Source organism: Nerophis lumbriciformis, linkage group LG23 (genome assembly GCF_033978685.3).
Source record: "Nerophis lumbriciformis linkage group LG23, RoL_Nlum_v2.1, whole genome shotgun sequence".
Lineage (NCBI taxonomy): Eukaryota > Metazoa > Chordata > Actinopteri > Syngnathiformes > Syngnathidae > Nerophis > Nerophis lumbriciformis.
This window is the reverse complement of record NC_084570.2, coordinates 2,049,113-2,066,456: the sequence shown is the minus strand read 5'-3', so window position 1 is coordinate 2,066,456 and position 17,344 is coordinate 2,049,113. Positions and strand designations below refer to the sequence as shown.

Below are 17,344 nucleotides of genomic sequence, written 5' to 3'. Positions count from 1 at the left end.
TATATATATATAAATATATATATATATATATATATATATACACACACACACATATATATATATATATATATATATTTATATATATATATATATATATATATATATATGTATACACATATATATATATATATATATATATATATATATATATATATATATATATATATATATATATATATATACACAGTAAACACATTGAATGAGAGGGTGTGTCCAAACTTTTGGCCTGTACTGTATATATATATATATATATATATATTAAAAAAAACATATACACATATATATTTATAGCATATATATATATATATACATATATATATATATATATATATATATATATATATATATATATATATATATATATATATATATATATATATATATATATATATATATATATATATATATATATATATATACACACATATATATATATAACGCATTGAATGAGAGGGTGTGTCCAAACTTTTGGCCTGTACTATATATAGCCAATTTTTTTTAACCCAATGCGGCCCCCAAGTCAAAAAGTTTGGGGACCCCTGATTTAGATTATGATGATAAAAATAAGTAAATACTCTTAAAACTAAGGAAATAAAATCTTGGCCAGCGGCAAATAATTTGCAGTGTGACAGAAAGGTTTGCTGAATCAAACTTTAACCATGTACTTTATTTTTTTTCTCTATTTTTTTTGCTCTCAAAAAAGCATTATTGAGCAATTTTGTTCCCACGTTTTAGTCCATTACATGCGTCTCATGAAATTTGAGTCTGAATCAAATAGTTATAAAATATATTTCACACGAATAAAAAAAAAAAGGGTGAAAAATATGTTGGAATGGGGGGGGCCTCCAAACACAATCATGCCCCTGAACTTGACAACACACAAAAGAAATTCCTGTTCAAAACAAAATGACTGCATTTTTAAACTGCAACTCTGTCGCCTCCCTGTGGTCAAAAAGTAATAATGTGCCTCCAGGTGCAAACTATATCAATTAAGCTAAAGGAGCAGCAAGGAGGGCAGAAATAACACAGAGTTTATGCCAGTAACATTGTGATGGAGACTTGGAGTGTTCACCGTCAGAACTACATCCCGAGCGGCCAACAACTGCCCAGAACTCCGTCTCTGACCGACGTGAAAAGACAACTGGAATTTTTCAATGAGGCTTCAATTAGTGACCATGTATTGACTAAGGTAGGTGTGTGTGTGTGTGTGTGTGTGTGCATGGTTTTACTTTCCTTTGGATGTCCTGGTGGTGACCTGGAACTATGTGACCCAAAGGAAGTCAGCGAAGAAAAACTTGACCCAAGCGTATTTAAGGCCAACACTCCAGACACCAAACCAGGTAAGTTGTTTACTGCAAAAAGTCAGTGTTCAAAAACAAGAAAAAAAAATACAAAAATGAGGGGTATTTTATCTGAACTAAGCAAAATGATCTGCCAATAGAACAAGAAAATTCGGCTTGTTAAGACTTTCCAAAACAAGTAAAATTAGTTAACCTCAATGAACCCAAAAATACCTTAAAATAAGTATATTTTCACTAATAACAAGTGCACTTTTCTTGGTAGAAAAAAAACAACCTTTTTGCTCAATATGTTGAAAAATATTCTTAAATTAAGTAAATGCTAGTGCCATTATCTTGACATAATGATATGCGCTCGGCATCATGATTTTTTTTTTCATGCTTGAAGTAAGAAATGATTACTTTAAAAAAGTAGTTTTATACTTGTGAGTGTTGATGACACAGCTTTGCAACAGTTGATATTCTAGTTTCAAGCATGTTTTACTCAATATAGGTCATCAAATCTCAGCAACAAGCTGTAATATCTTACTGAGATCATTTAGGACCAAAACCCTTAAAACAAGTAAAACACTCTGACATAAAATCTGCTTAGTGAGAAGAATTATCTTATCAGACAGAAAATAAGCAAATATCACCCTTATTTGAAATATTGAATCGTACTTAGATTTCAGTTTTTGCAGTGTGCCCACAGTGCCCCACGTGTGGGCGCGCCAAATTGCAGAATCTTTATATAAATGTAAAAAAAAGTTAAATATGTACATAAAAATGGATGTATAATGAAACACACTCAATACACATACCTAAAAAAAAATGTTTTTAAAACTGTTAAACAACAGATTAGACAAATTCATAAATAAAAACAAAACACTCACAGACAACCAATATTTATACAGAGCCAACAGCTCATCATCATTGGCATTAATTGAAATAACGGAAGAAATCATCAATGCAACAGATAGTAAAAAAAATGTGCTGCTGCAGTGTTTATAGATTTAACAAAAGCATTTGACACAATTAATAACAGTATCTTAATAAATTAGAAAGGTATGGAATCAGAGGGTTGGCCTTGTACTGGTTATGAAGCTACTTAACCAACAGGAAGCAATACGTGAAGATAGGCGAACACACTTATACACTGCAGAAAGTCAGTGTTCAAAAACAAGATAAAAAATACAAAAATTAGGGGTATTTTATTTGAATTAAGCAAAATTATCTGCCAATAAAACAAGAAAGTTTGGCTTGTCAAGACTTTCCAAAACAAGTAAAATTAACTAACCTCAATGAACACAGAATACCTTTTTAAAATAAGTATATTCTTACTAATAACAAGTGCACTTTTCTTGGTAGAAAAAAAAAGCTTTTTGCTCAATATGTTGAAAAATATTCTTAAATGAAGTAAATGCTAGTGCCATTATCTTGACATAATGATATGCACTCAGCATTTACATTTCTTGAAACCAGCAAACTTATACTAAAAATGTATGTATTGTTCTTAATGGAAAGGCAACAAGGCAACCACTTGTTACTCTCGGGGTCTACTAGCCGCTCAGGCAAATCATATTGTCTAAAAATGCATTTTTCCATGGATAACATGACATCATCGCGCCAAGTGCGTGCTCTTTCAGTCAATTAGTGCGCATATATACAGCCCGGCCCCCGGCCAAATTTTTTTTAACTGTATTTATGAAGAATTTATCTGAATGTGCATGAACTATTTCTGTTCAAAATAGTTTGAAATGTTAAATGTTTAAATATTAACTGTAGTGTGCCAACTGTACGACTATATGAGTACATATTTTCTATTGTTTCATTGAAAATAAAACAGCAAAGTCCATTTGGTCTGTTTTAATTATGAGACACAATTGTGTCAAAATCATGAGTTTTTTTTCATGATAGAAATAAGAAATGAATACTTTAAAAAAGTAGTTTTATACTTGTGAGTGTTGATGACACAGCTTTGCAACAGTTGATATTCTATTTTCAAGCATGTTTTACTCAATATAGGTCATCAAATCTCAGCAACAAGCTGTAATATCTTACTGAGATCATTTAGGACCAAAACCCTTAAAACAAGTAAAACACTCTAACATAACATCTTATGCATGGCCGCGCAAGTGCCCAAAATGGCCATGACACACCCAGCCGAGTCCCACGGAGAGGGGCGATAAAAGTTGGAAAAGTCTGCAAAAGTCCCAAAAATGTTTAAAATACCTACCCAGGTTTGAGTCCCACAAGTCCCGCCGCCGGCCGCGCAAGTCCCGGGATGCCCAAAATGTCCAAAACGTCCAAAACGCACCCAGCAAAATCCCAAGGGATGTGAGGGAGAAAATTTGGAAAAGTCAGCAAAAGTCCCCAAAATGTTCAAAATACCTACCCAGGTTCGAGTCCCACAAGTCCCACCGCTGGCCGCGCAAGTTCCGGGATGCCCAAAATGTTCATAACACACCCAGCCGAGTCCCACGGGGAGGGGGAATAAAAGTTGTAAAAGTCGGCAAAAGTCCCAAAAATGTTCAAAATACTTACCCAGGTTCGAGTCCCACGAGTCCCGCCACCGGCCGGGATGCCCAAAATGTCCAAACGCGCCCAGCAAAGTCCCACGGGAAGTGGGGGAGAAAATTTGGAAAAGTCGGCAAAAGTCCCCAAAATGTTCAAAACACCTACCCAGGTTCGAGTCCCACAAGTCCGGCCGCGCAGGTCCCGGGATGCCCAAAATGTCCATAACACACCCAGCCGAGTCCCACAGGGAGGGGGAATAAAAGTTGGAAAAGTCGGCAAAAGTCCCCAAAATTTTCAAAATACTTACCCAGGTTCGAGTCCCACAAGTCCCGCCACCGGCCGGGATGCCCAAAATGTCCAAAACGCGCCCAGCAAAGTCCCACGGGAAGGCGGGGAGAAAAGTGAGAAAAGTCAGTAAAATGTTCAAAAATCACACCCGAGTACGAGTCTTAAGACTTGTGGCACTCCATGTGGGACTCGAACCTGGGTAGGTATTTTGAACATTTTTGGGACTTTTGACAACTTTTCCAACTTTGATCGCCCCTCCCCGTGGGATTCGGCTGGGTGTGTTATGGACATTTTGGGTATCGCGGGACTTGTGTGGCCGGCGGCGGGACTTGGGTAGGTATTTTGAACATTTTTGGAGACTTTTGCCGACTTTTCTCACTTTTCTCCCCCACTTCCCGTGGGACTTTGCTGGGTGCGTTTTGGACATTTTTTGCATCCCGGGACTTGTGCGGCCGGCGGCGAGACTCGTGGGACTGAAACCCGGGGGAGGTATTTTAGACAAAATTGGAACTTTTGACCATTTTGGCCGCCTTTTCCCCTCTTCATCCCTGCCTTCCTGTGCACCATTGCTGGGTGTGTTTTGAACATTTGGACAAAAATAGTTTCAAGCATGTTTTACTCAATATAGGTCATCAAATCTCAGCAACAAGTTGTAATATCTTACTGAGATCATTTAGGACCAAAACACTTAAAACAAGTAAAACACTCTAACATAAAATCTTCTGTATGGCCGCGCAAGTGCCCAAAATGTCCATGACACACCCAGCCGAGTCCCATGGAGAGGGGCGATAAAAGTTGGAAAAGTCTGCAAAAGTCCCAAAAATGTTTAAAATACCTACCCAGGTTTGAGTCCCACAAGTCCCGCCGCCGGCCGCGCAAGTCCCGGGATGCCCAAAATGTCCAAAACGTCCAAAACGCACCCAGCAAAATCCCAAGGGAAGTGAGGGAGAACATTTGGAAAAGTTGGCAAAAGTCTCCAAAATGTTCAAAATACCTACCCAGGTTCGAGTCTCGCCGCTGGCCGCGCAAGTCCCGGGATGCCCACAATGTCCATAACACACCCAGCCGAGTCCCACGGGGAGGGGGAATAAAAGTTGGAAAAGTCGGCAAAAGTCCCCAAAGTGTTCAATATACCTACCCAGGTTCGAGTCCCACAAGTCCCGCCGCTGGCTGCGCAAGTGATGCCCAAAATGCCCATAACACACCCAGCCGAGTCCCACGGGGAGGGGGAATAAAAGTCTGCAAAAGTCCCAAAAATGTTCAAAATACCTACCCAAGTTCGAGTCCCACAAGTCCCGCCGCCGGCCGGGATGCCCAAAATGTCCAAAACACGCTCAGCAAAGTCCCACGGGAAGGCGGGTAGAAAAGTGAGAAAAGTCAATAAAATGTTCAATAATCACACCCGGGTACGAGTCTTAAGACTTGTGGGACTCGAACCTGGGTAGGTATTTTGAACGTTTTTGGGACTTTTGCCGACTTTTCCAACTTTTATCCCCCGTCCCCGTGGGACTCGGCTGGATGTGTTATGGACATTTTGGGTATCGCGGGACTTGTGTGGCCGGCGGCGGGACTTGTGGGACTCGAACCTGGGTAGGTATTTTGAACATTTTTGGAGACTTTTGCCGACTTTTCTCACTTTTCTCCCCCACTTCCCGTGGGACTTTGCTGGGTGCGTTTTGGACATTTTTTGCATCCCGGGACTTGTGCGGCCGGCGGCGAGACTCGTGGGACTGAAACCCGGGGGAGGTATTTTAGACAAAATTGGAACTTTTGACCATTTTGGCCGCCTTTTCCCCTCTCCATCCCTGCCTTCCTGTGCACCATTGCTGGGTGTGTTTTGAACATTTGGACAAAAATAGTTTCAAGCATGTTTTACTCAATATAGGTCATCAAATCTCAGCAACAAGTTGTAATATCTTACATTTTCTGCAAAACAGCAAAGTCCATTTGGCTGTCATCTGTTTTAATTATGAGACACAATTGTGTCAAAATTATGATTTTTTTTTTTTTCGTGCTTGAAACGTTTACTGAGTGTTGTTAAAAGGAAAGGCCATGTAACACAGTGGTGAACATGCCCTTTCCCACCTATTTTGGCACATGTTGCAGCCATGAAATTCTAAAAAAAATAAAGTTTATGAGTTTGAACATCAAATATCTTGTCTTTGTAGTGCATTCAATTGAATGAGTTGAAAAGGATTTGCAAATCATTGCATCTAACACAATTTCCAAACTCATATGGAAACGGGGTTTGTAATATTTGGACGTTGACTCATTCTGTCAAGGATTTGTAAACATGCCTGCTAATTTTTGCAGATTGCTCGGACTCCTTGTTGAGCGGCATGAAGGGATACCAGCTAACGGAAAACGACCTGGACTTTATAAAGACGCTGAAAGTGGACAAACGAACAAAGCATCTGCAGGTGGGTTTTTTTAGTGAAGCGATGCACTTGAACATACCCAACAGAATGCTCCTCAGGGACAACTGAAGGCGTTGCAGAGGGAGGTGATCAGCGAGAAGATGACCTTGGAGCTCACGCTGGCCTCCAGAGAGAAGGCACGAGCTGAACTCGAGAAGGTAAAAATGGAAATATCTACAAGCAACTCATGCAAAATGTCAGTAGAATGACCAGACTAGATTTTGCTAGTGAGAAGTCTGCACAGTGACTCAAAGCAGGGGCCTCGGAATTGGGGGCTGGGGTCCGGTGGGGGGCTCCTGTGCTTTTGTGAAAATGTTCTTTTCTGCCTTTTTTTTAAATATTTAAGTTAATAAGTAATACATGTTAATATAGCTGTGAATTTTCAATAATAAGTTTCTTCAATCAAATTTAAGAATGACTCCTTACATCTATCAGAAATAGGAAATGGTTCGTTCCACTGTGATTAGGGGCCAAATAAATAAACATTGATTGATTGATGTCAACAAACCTAACTTTGAACACAGAACTCAACATTAAGGGTTGGAATTGGGGGTTAAATCACCAAACATGATTCCCGGGCGCTTAACTTTAACTTTTAAATAACGTCGTTACACTAACACCATCAAAGCTCACCTTTTTAAGTATTTTGAAACGAGGATGAGGTGATTTAAAAAAAAAAAAAAAGGTAAAAATATATAATAAATATATTTGTGGCACCATAGGAGAAAGTCATGGACACGTTTCACTTTTGCATCAAATTGCACATAACTGGTGTTTCAAAGACTCCTAGAAATAGATGTCACTAAGTTTTTATTAAGAATGAGGGAGACTCGACGCCCAGGAGATGTACTAATATCAAAATAAATGTTATATATATATATATATATATATATATATATATATATATATATATATATATATATATATATAAAAACAAATTTGTCTATATATATTTTTTTTTTAATATATATATAAAAAAAATTTGCCAATTCATATATATGTATATGTGTGTGTATGTATGTATGTATGTATGTATGTATGTATATGTATGTATGTGTGTGTATGAATTGGGAAAAAAATGTGTATATATATATATATATATATATATACAGGTAAAAGCCAGTAAATTAGAATATTTTGAAAAACTTGATTTATTTCAGTAATTGTATTCAAAAGGTGTAACTTGTACATTATATTTATTCATTGCACACAGACTGATGCATTCAAATGTTTATTTCATTTAATTTTGATGATTTGAAGTGGCAACAAATGAAAATCCAAAATTCCGTGTGTCACAAAATTAGAATATTACTTAAGGCTAATACAAAAAAGGGATTTTTAGAAATGTTGGCCAACTGAAAAGTATGAAAATGAAAAATATGAGCATGTACAATACTCAATACTTGGTTGGAGCTCCTTTTGCCTCAATTACTGCGTTAATGCGGCGTGGCATGGAGTGGATGAGTTTCTGGCACTGCTCAGGTGTTATGAGAGCCCAGGTTGCTCTGATAGTGGCCTTCAACTCTTCTGCGTTTTTGGGTCTGGCATTCTGCATCTTCCTTTTCACAATACCCCACAGATTTTCTATGGGGCTAAGGTCAGGGGAGTTGGCGAGCCAATTTAGAACCGAAATACCATGGTCCGTAAACCAGGCACGGGTAGATTTTGCGCTGTGTGCAGGCGCCAAGTCCTGTTGGAACTTGAAATCTCCATCTCCATAGAGCAGGTCAGCAGCAGGAAGCATGAAGTGCTCTAAAACTTGCTGGTAGACGGCTGCGTTGACCCTGGATCTCAGGAAACAGAGTGGACCGACACCAGCAGATGACATGGCACCCCAAACCATCACTGATGGTGGAAACTTTACACTAGACTTCAGGCAACGTGGATCCTGTGCCTCTCCTGTCTTCCTCCAGACTCTGGGACCTCGATTTCCAAAGGAAATGCAAAATTTGCTTTCGTCAGAAAACATGACTTTGGACCACTCAGCAGCAGTCCAGCTCTTTTTTTCCTTAGCCCAGGTGAGACGCTTTTCGCGCTGTTTCTTGGTCAACAGTGGCTTGACACGAGGTATGCGGCAGTTGAAACCCATGTCTTTCAAGCGTCTCTTGGTGGTGGATCTTGAAGCACTGACTCCAGCAGCTGTCCACTCCTTCTGAATCTCCCCCACATTTTTGAATGGGTTTTTTTTCACAATCTTGACCAGGGTGCGGTGATCCCTATCGCTTGTACACTTTTTCTGACCACAGTTTTTCCTTCCCTTTGCCTCTCCATTAATGTGTTTGGACACAGAGCTCTGAGAACAGCCAGCCTCTTCAGCAATAACCTTTTGTGTCTTTCCCTCCTTGTGCAATGTGTCGATGGTTGCCTTTTGGACAGGTGTCAAATCTGAAGTCTTCCCCATGTTTGTGTAGGCTTCAGAACTGGACTGAGAGACCATTTAAAGCCCTTTGCAGGTGTTTTGAGTTAATCAGCTGATTAGTTTGTGGCACCAGGTGTCTTCAAAATTTAACCCTTACACAATATTCTAATTTTGTGACACACGGAATTTTGGATTTTCATTTGTTGCCACTTCAAATCATCAAAATTAAATGAAATAAACATTTGAATGCATCAGTCTGTGTGCAATGAATAAATATAATGTACAAGTTACACCTTTTGAATGCAATTACTGAAATAAATCAGGTTTTTCAAAATATTCTAATTTACTGGCTTTTACGTGTGTATATATATATATATTTTTTTTTTTTTTTTTTTTTTTTTTTTTACATGTGCAATTCTCGTTACAGTAAACAAATAATAAAACGATTACCCATTAAATGATAAAACATAACTAAGTCAAAATGCTCAAATGTCTTTGTTTCTTTTAATGTCACCCATTAGTTCCTATCATGCTTCGAGGCTGCCAAACTCCTAAAGCTGGTGCTGCAAGTCACTTTGCCTTCGGTCCAAGCGTCTGAGCTGCTGGACGCCAAGTCTCTGCTGGCCATGGTGACTAGGGAAGACGTGGATAAGGCGGTGAGCGAGAAGAAACGTGCGATCGGTCACATGGAGAAGACGGCGGCTCGTCAGTATGTGCAGCGCTGCTCTCCTATATGTTGTAAAAGTGTGTTGTCTCTGAAAGTGGTGTGTTTCAGGAGAGAGGACACTGAGGAGAAACGGCAGCTGGAAGAACAACTTGTCAGCGATCAGGTGAGGGAAGACCCGACATGAACAGAACCGCAGGAAAACGAGACGTTTTTGTTTGTAACTCTTGTTTGTTTCTAGCTGGTGATCCAGCGGCTTATGAGTGAGTTGTCTGATCTCAAAACTAAACTGGCTGCGCAAGAGGTGAGATTTTGGCAAGCACTTTGAATTTGCTTTCCTTTTTTCCACTCGAGTTACCTTGCGCATATACAAACCCCGTTTCCATATAAGTTGGGAAATTGTGTTAGATGTAAATATAAACGGAATACAATGGTTTGCAAATCCTTTTCAACCCATATTCAGTTGAATGCGCTACAAAGACAACATATTTGATGTTCAAACTCATAAACTTTTTTTTTTTTTGCAAATAATAATTAACTTAGAATTTCATGGCTGCAACACGTGCCAAAGTAGTTGGGAAAGGGCATGTTCACCACTGTGTTACATGGCCTTTCCTTTTAACAACACTCAGTAAACGTTTGGGAACTAAGGAGACACATTTTTTAAGCTTCTCAGGTGGAATTCTTTCCCATTCTTGCTTGATGTACAGCTTAAGTTGTATTTGAGGCTTCATAATGCGCCACACATTTTCAATGGGAGACAGATCTGGACTACAGGCAGGCCAGTCTAGTACCCGCACTCTTTTACTATGAAGCCACGTTGATGTAACACGTGGCTTGGCATTGTCTTGCTGAAATAAGCAGGGGCGTCCATGGTAACGTTGCTTGGATGGCAACATATGTTGCTCCAAAACCTGTATGTACCTTTCAGCATTAATGGCGCCTTCACAGATGTGTAAGTTACCCATGTCTTGGGCACTAATACACCCCCATACCATCACAGATGCTGGCTTTTCAACTTTGCGCCTATAACAATCCCGATGGTTCTTTTCCTCTTTGGTCTGGAGGACACAACGTCCACAGTTTCCAAAAACAATTTGAAATGTGGACTCGTCAGACCACAGAACACTTTTCCACTTTGTATCAGTCCATCTTAGATGAGCTCAGGCCCAGGGAAGCCGACGGCGTTTCTGGGTGTTGTTGATAAACGGCTTTCGCCTTGCATAGGAGAGTTTTAACTTGCACTTACAGATGTAGCGACCAACTGTAGTTACTGACAGTGGGTTTCTGAAGTGTTCCTGAGCCCATGTGGTGATATCCTTTACACACTGATGTCGCTTGTTGATGCAGTACAGCCTGAGGGATGGAAGGTCACGGGCTTAGCTGCTTACGTGCAGTGATTTCTCCAGATTCTCTGAACCCTTTGATGATATTACGGACCGTAGATGGTGAAATCCCTACTTTTCTTGCAATAGCTGGTTGAGAAAGGTTTTTCTTAAACTGTTCAACAATTTGCTCACGCAATTGTTGACAAAGTGGTGACCCTCGCCCCATCCTTGTTTGTGAATGACTGAGCATTTCATGGAATCTACTTTTATACCCAATCATGGCACCCACCTGTTCCCAATTAGCCTGCACACCTGTGGGATGTTCCAAATAAGTGTTTGATGAGCATTCCTCAACTTTATCAATATTTATTGCAAGGCATTAGTGAGGTTATAAAGCTTTTGCCTGTTAAAGAAAGGAGACTGATCCAATGCAGCACAGACATTCAATGCGTGCCACGCTGTCACGGCCCAGACGCACACCAGTGCGCAATCATCTGGGAGCCGCGCTGAGCGCACCTCCAAGTGCGTGGAGGTGCGATGTCCCTCGCACCCGCGGCAGCTCCACCCGGGCTCGCACCCGAGGCTTCAGCGCGCACCGCGGCGGCCATCCTACTCGTCGCGGCCTAGCCCTCGCGGCTCTAGCTGCCGGCGACGGCCGGGTATGGGCCCGACGCTCCAGCGCCATCCATTTTCAGGGCTAGTTGATTCGGCAGGTGGGTTGTTACACACTCCTTAGCGGGTTCCGACTTCCATGGCCACCGTCCTGCTGTCTATATCAACCAACACCTTTTCTGGGCTCTGATGAGCGTCGGCATCGGGCGCCTTAACCCGGCGTTCGGTTCATCCCGCAGCAAAAGTGGCCCACTCGGCTCACCAGGGTGAGCCCCACCCCTTTCGTGAGCGCACTTCGCGCGGAGTGACCCCTGTTACGCGCCCCCGGCAACAGGGGTGGCGGGCAGGTAAGCTGCACGGGCGGAGTGCGCGGAGTGACCCCTGTTACGAGCCCCCGGCCACGGGGGTGGCGGGCAGGTAAGCAGCTTACCTGCTACGCGTGACGCCGGCCGCGGCGAAGGCGGACGAGGCGGGGTGTCGGTGCGGTGGGCGCGGTGGTGACCCTGGACGTGCGTCGGGCCCTTCTCGCGGATCACCTCAGCTACGGCTCCCGGTGGGGCCCTCTCGGGGGAAGGGGCCTCGGTCCCGGACCCCGGCGAGGCGTCCCTTCTCCGCTCCGTAAAAGTGTCCATCTCTTTTTTTCTTCTTCTGTTGTGGCATATGCTGCAGGTGCCTGCTCGTTTTTCGTATGTGGGTAACAACATTTAACTATGTATATATATTTCCGAATTGGTTTAACTGCCACCCGCCTGAATCTATTTAAAATCAAAAAAATTTTATTTCAACCGCCCGACCGGACCCGCGGATAAAATCAATTTTTTTTTTTATTTCAACCGCCTGACCCGCGGATAATCCGCGGACTCCGCGGTTGTGTCCGCAAACCGCGCATCTCTAGTACTTAATGTAGTATTGAGTGAGGAACTTAAAGCTGTGCATGACTGGACAGTATGAAACAGACTTGTCCTTAACATCTCAAAAACAAAAAGTATTGTATTGGGGACGAGGCAAGGGTTATCTTGTGACCAAAAGTTGGATCTGAGAGTAGGTATTTCAACAGTTTAACAGGTCAGAAGTGCCAAGCTCCTTGGAGTGTTGCTAGACTGCACTCTATCCTGGTCAAATCCTATCAGTGATATAGTAACAAAAATGGGAAGGGCTGTTGGTATTTCCAGGAAATGATTGACCTCTTCTTTGTCAGATTAAGAGTTTAGTTTTGTGTCATCTGGACTATTGTTCTACAGTCTGGGTGTCTACTGCAAGTGGTTAGATCAGTAAGCTCCCGATTGTCCAGAATAGGGCAGCGTGGCTGGTTCTGGGTTGTTCACTAAGAACCAATGTTAACCAAATGCATGCTTCTCTTTCCTGGCTAACAGGTTGTCAGCTAATACTCTAATCTTGTTCAAATCAGTAACCAGTAGTAAAACTCCGGCTTTTCTCATGGCCCAAATAGTTTACAGTAGCACTATGCATAATCATAATACCAGGGCGTCTAGTGAGGGGCATTTTGTACTCCCTCGTCCAAGGAAGAATGCATTGCGGAAGATCTGTATCGCTGTGGAATAACCTGCCTCGAATTCTCACCGGCATTGAAAGTAAACAGGTTTTTAAAGGAAACTAATATTTTATCTGAGTCTGTAAATTAGTTTGCTTGTTAATGATTTTTGTTTGATTTTGTATTGTGTAGTTATACTTATATGGTAACTATTATTCTGAGACTGTAAATTGTTTGCTTGGTGATGATTTTTATTTGTTTCTGTATTGTGTAGTTATAATTATATGCTTTTACTTGTAATTGTATTGAGTTTGAGGACCCCAGGAAGACTAGTGGGTTGGTGTGGCAACCAGCTAATGGGGTGCTTAATAAAAAATCAAAATGATTTAGTAAAACTTTATTGCGTGTGACATTCTGACAATTAAGTTGCATTGTTATCAAAATATAGCAATTTTGATTAATCACAATTCAAGTGTGATTCATCTGATTTATTTATTTATTTGAGAGTACAAATATATCTAGCTTTATCATGAAAAAGCGTATGATTATGTGTAACAGGGGTGTCAAACTCATTTTAGATCGGGGGCCACATGGAGGAAAATCTACTCTGACTGGTAAAATCCCGGCACGATAACTTAAAAATAAAAAAAACTTCAGATTGTTTTCTTTGTTTAAATATAGAACAAGCACATTCTGAAATTGTACAAATCATAATGTTGAGTTTTTTTGGGTTTTTTTTTACAATTACCTGTTGCGGTTAAAAGTACATATACTTTATTCGTCGTTGTGATAATGTTCATCAGTCAACTCATTGGTTTTAAAGGGGAACATTATCACAATTTCAGAATGGTTAAAACCATTAAAAATCAGTTCCCAGTGGCTTATTATATTTTTCGAAGATTTTTTCAAATTTTTACCCATCACGCAATATCCCTAAAAAAAAAAGCTTCAAAGTGCCTGATTTTAACCATCGTTATATACACCCGTCCATTTTCCTGTGACGTCACATAGTGAAGCCAACACAAACAAACATGGCGGAAAGAACAGCAAGTTATAGCGACATTAGCTCGGATTCAGACTCGGATTTCAGCGGCTTAAGCGATTCAACAGATTACGCATGTATTGAAACGGATGGTTGTAGTGTGGAGGCAGGTAGCGAAAACGAAATTGAAGAAGAAACTGAAGCTATTGAGCCATATCGGTTTGAAAAGTATGCAAGCGAAACCGACGAAAACGACACGACAGCCAGCGACGCGGGAGAAAGCGAGGACGAATTTGGCGATCGCCTTCTAACCAACGATTGGTATGTGTTTGTTTGGCATTAAAGGAAACTAACAACTATGAACTAGGTTTACAGCATATGAAATACATTTGGCAACAACATGCACTTTGAGAGTGCAGACAGCCCAATTTTCATCAATTAATATATTCTGTAGACATACCCTCATGTCAGCAGGCCAGGGAAACTAGGGTCGATATTCTTCTCTTGACGGTGTGAGCCAAGACATCCAGAGTGTTTAGCTCGCTCGTCTGCGGGAATAAACTGCCGCCATTGCTTGCCGTGCTACCGAGGTCCTTTGTCCCTGAATTGCTCACACACTCCGGCAGATTCAATGGGGGTCTGGCGGCAGATTTCTTTGACTTTATCGTTGGAAATGCATCTGCTTTGAGTGTCGCAGGATATCCACACATTCTTGCCATCTCTGTCGTAGCATAGCTTTCGTCGGTAAAGTGTGCGGAACAAACGTCCAATTTCTTGCCACTTTCGCATCTTTGGGCCACTGGTGCAACTTGAATCCGTCCCTGTTGGTGTTGTTACACCCTCCGACAACACACCGACGAGGCATGATGTCTCCAAGGTACGGAAAACAGTCGAAAAAACGGGAAATAACAGAGCTGATTTGACTCGGTGTTTGAGAAAATGGCGGATTGCTTCCCGATGTGACGCCACGTTGTGACGTCATCGCTCCGAGAGTGAATATTAGAAAGGCGTTTAATTCGCCAAAATTCACCCATTTAGAGTTCGGAAATCGGTTAAAAAAATATATGGTCTTTTTTTCTGCAACATCAAGGTATATATTGACGCTTACATAGGTCTGGTGATAATGTTCCCCTTTAATTTTCAATCCATCCATCCATCCATCCATTTTCTACCGCTTATTCCCTTTGGGGTCGCGGGGGGCGCTGGAGCCTATCTCAGCTACAATCGGGCGGAAGGCGGGGTACACCCTGGACAAGTCGCCACCTCATCGCAGGGCCAACACAGATAGACAGACAACATTCACACTCACATCCACACACTATGGCCAATTTTAGTGTTGCCAATCAACTTATCCCCAGGTGCATGTCTTTGGAGGTGGGAGGAAGCCGGAGTACCCGGAGGGAACCCACGCAGTCACGGGGAGGACATGCAAACTCCACACAGAAAGATCCCGAGCCCGGGATTGAACCCAAGACTACTCAGGACCTTCGTATTGTGAGGCAGATGCACAAACCCCTCTGTCTCCATCAAGATAAAAAACAAATATATCAAAATCAAATTACAGTATATTATTTATGTAGTTTGATCATTTTCCTCGACTGATGTACTAACATGTGGTTTATGTTGTACATATATAGCATCATCCACAAAGATACAAATAATTGCTATTGCGACATCAAATGGACACATTTAGAACTGCTGTTTACATGCTTTTACATGCTTGAAATAAGAAATGATTACTTTAAAAAAGTAGTTTTATACTTGTGAGTGTTGATGACACAGCTTTGCAACAGTTGATATTCTAGTTTCAAGCATGTTTTACTCAATATAGGTCATCAAATCTCAGCAACAAGCTGTAATATCTTACTGAGATCATTTAGGACCAAAAACCTTAAAACAAGTAAAACACTAACATAAAATCTGCTTAGTGAGAAGAATTATCTTATCAGACAGAAAATAAGCAAATATCACCCTTATTTGAGATTTTTAATCTTACATAGATTTCAGTTTTTGCAGTGCCGTGTGTTATCATTGGTGTTAGTATCAACTTGTTCTTATTTTTTTTCCCAATGGTACTTTTAGACTGTGCTATAGGGGTAATAAAACAATGTTAGACCAGGGGCGTCTAACCCATTTTAATGTATGGTTGATGATCATTCAGGAGCTAAAATGTGGAGCTGGTGCTTCAGAAGCAGTTCAAGCGGCTCAAGGTCAAGTGAAGCAGCCAGACAAGAGCAAAAGGAAGCCGGTTGCTCCAAAGACAAGTCAGCTGACAAGCAGAAAGTCAGCAGATGAAGACAAAAGTAAACCCACAACCAAATCCAAGAAAACATCAGCAAAGTCCACCGTAGAGAAGACCAAAGCAGCCCCAGGGCCGCAGATGTTGAAAGACAAGTCAGAACCTGTGCAAGGAACCCGAGGGAGACAAAAACCTGCTGGTCCCTCAAAGGACTCGACATTGCAGGTGAAAAGTGGCAAAGGAGCAGGCAACTCTAAACCTGCTGAGCAGCAGGAGGAACCGCCGAAGGTTGTTCTGAGACGGTCCAAGAGGATTGCCAGCAGGAGGTGATTGTGTATCCAGAGTTGCACTTATTTTATTGCAAGATGTTTTGAAGTGATTTATAAAATGTAATAAAGGTGAGCAATACAGGATGTGCAGAATCATTCTTTGGTGAGCCGCACGTCCACTTTACTCAGCAGCAGCTGCACTGCAAAAAGTCAGGGTTCAAAAACAAGAGAAAAAAATACAAAAATGAGGGGTATTTTATTTGAACTAAGCAAAATTATCTGCCAATAGAACAAGACAATTTTCATTGTCAAGACTTTCCAAAACAAGTAAAATTAAAGCTGCAAGCAGCATTGGTCGGGCCCGCGTATTTGGCAGGTGCTAGTCCTAAGTGTCCCAATACTTTTGTCTACTTTTAGTCTGAAGTGTCCCAAGACTTTTGTCTAGTGTACCTACCTTGTCTGCATTGTGTGGGCACGTTGGTGCTTCCTGCTTTTAAGCAGCCATCTTAAAAAAACAGCAGCGCATCAGCGCAGCGGGTCTTTGAAGGGTCATAAAATCAAAACCGGAGCAGTTAGAAAAAAAGCGCAACCGTCATTGTAATCACAAGGGTTAAATCTCTCCTGTGTTAGTTTGAAGGCGAAACGACAAACGCGCTCTGAGGAGTTCGTTTTTGAAGGAAGGTGACCGGTTTTTACAAAAAAAATTGTTTTGAAGGGGGAATAGCAAACTTCCTGTTGATTTTTGCTGGGGGTTGTCAATTTATGAAATGTAGGTCTAAGTGAGACCTACATAGAGGTTTTTGTTTCATGTCTCTCCGACCTTCCCAGTGGGAGTTACAGGCAGTTTTGTCAGTTTTTTCATCCGAGGAGCAGTTTTTTGTGCGTTTTATTAAAAAATTG

At 41.2% G+C, this 17,344-nt stretch overlaps 1 protein-coding gene across 3 annotated transcripts; it reads left to right on the top strand.

Annotated features, from left to right (window-relative positions):
- The first annotated feature begins 976 nt into the window (after positions 1-976).
- On the top strand, positions 977-16,582 carry LOC133622612 (uncharacterized). 3 transcript variants are annotated; one of them, XM_061985442.2, is made up of 8 exons: positions 977-1,189; positions 1,277-1,340; positions 6,396-6,502; positions 6,547-6,657; positions 9,380-9,567; positions 9,634-9,688; positions 9,764-9,785; positions 16,098-16,372. In XM_061985442.2, exons 1-8 carry the CDS (start codon positions 1,052-1,054, stop codon positions 16,229-16,231), a joined length of 819 nt encoding a protein of 272 aa, XP_061841426.1. In that variant the 5' UTR covers positions 977-1,051; the 3' UTR covers positions 16,232-16,372. The 3 variants fall into 3 exon arrangements, with proteins under 3 accessions (XP_061841426.1, XP_061841424.1, XP_061841425.1); XM_061985440.2 differs by having other exon boundaries at positions 980-1,189; positions 9,764-9,826; positions 16,098-16,582; XM_061985441.2 differs by having other exon boundaries at positions 982-1,189; positions 6,559-6,657; positions 9,764-9,826; positions 16,098-16,582.
- Positions 16,583-17,344: the final 762 nt, after the last annotated feature.

Bases quoted from the DNA above. Each gene is read 5' to 3' on its own strand.
- LOC133622612 (XM_061985440.2), top strand. From the start codon at position 1,052: ATGGAGACTTGGAGTGTTCACCGTCAGAACTACATCCCGAGCGGCCAA. The intron at 1,190-1,276 runs GTAGGTGTGTGT...TGTGACCCAAAG, and splicing joins GTGACCATGTATTGACTAAG to GAAGTCAGCGAAGAAAAACT. The intron at 9,568-9,633 runs GTATGTGCAGCG...GGTGTGTTTCAG, and splicing joins GAGAAGACGGCGGCTCGTCA to GAGAGAGGACACTGAGGAGA.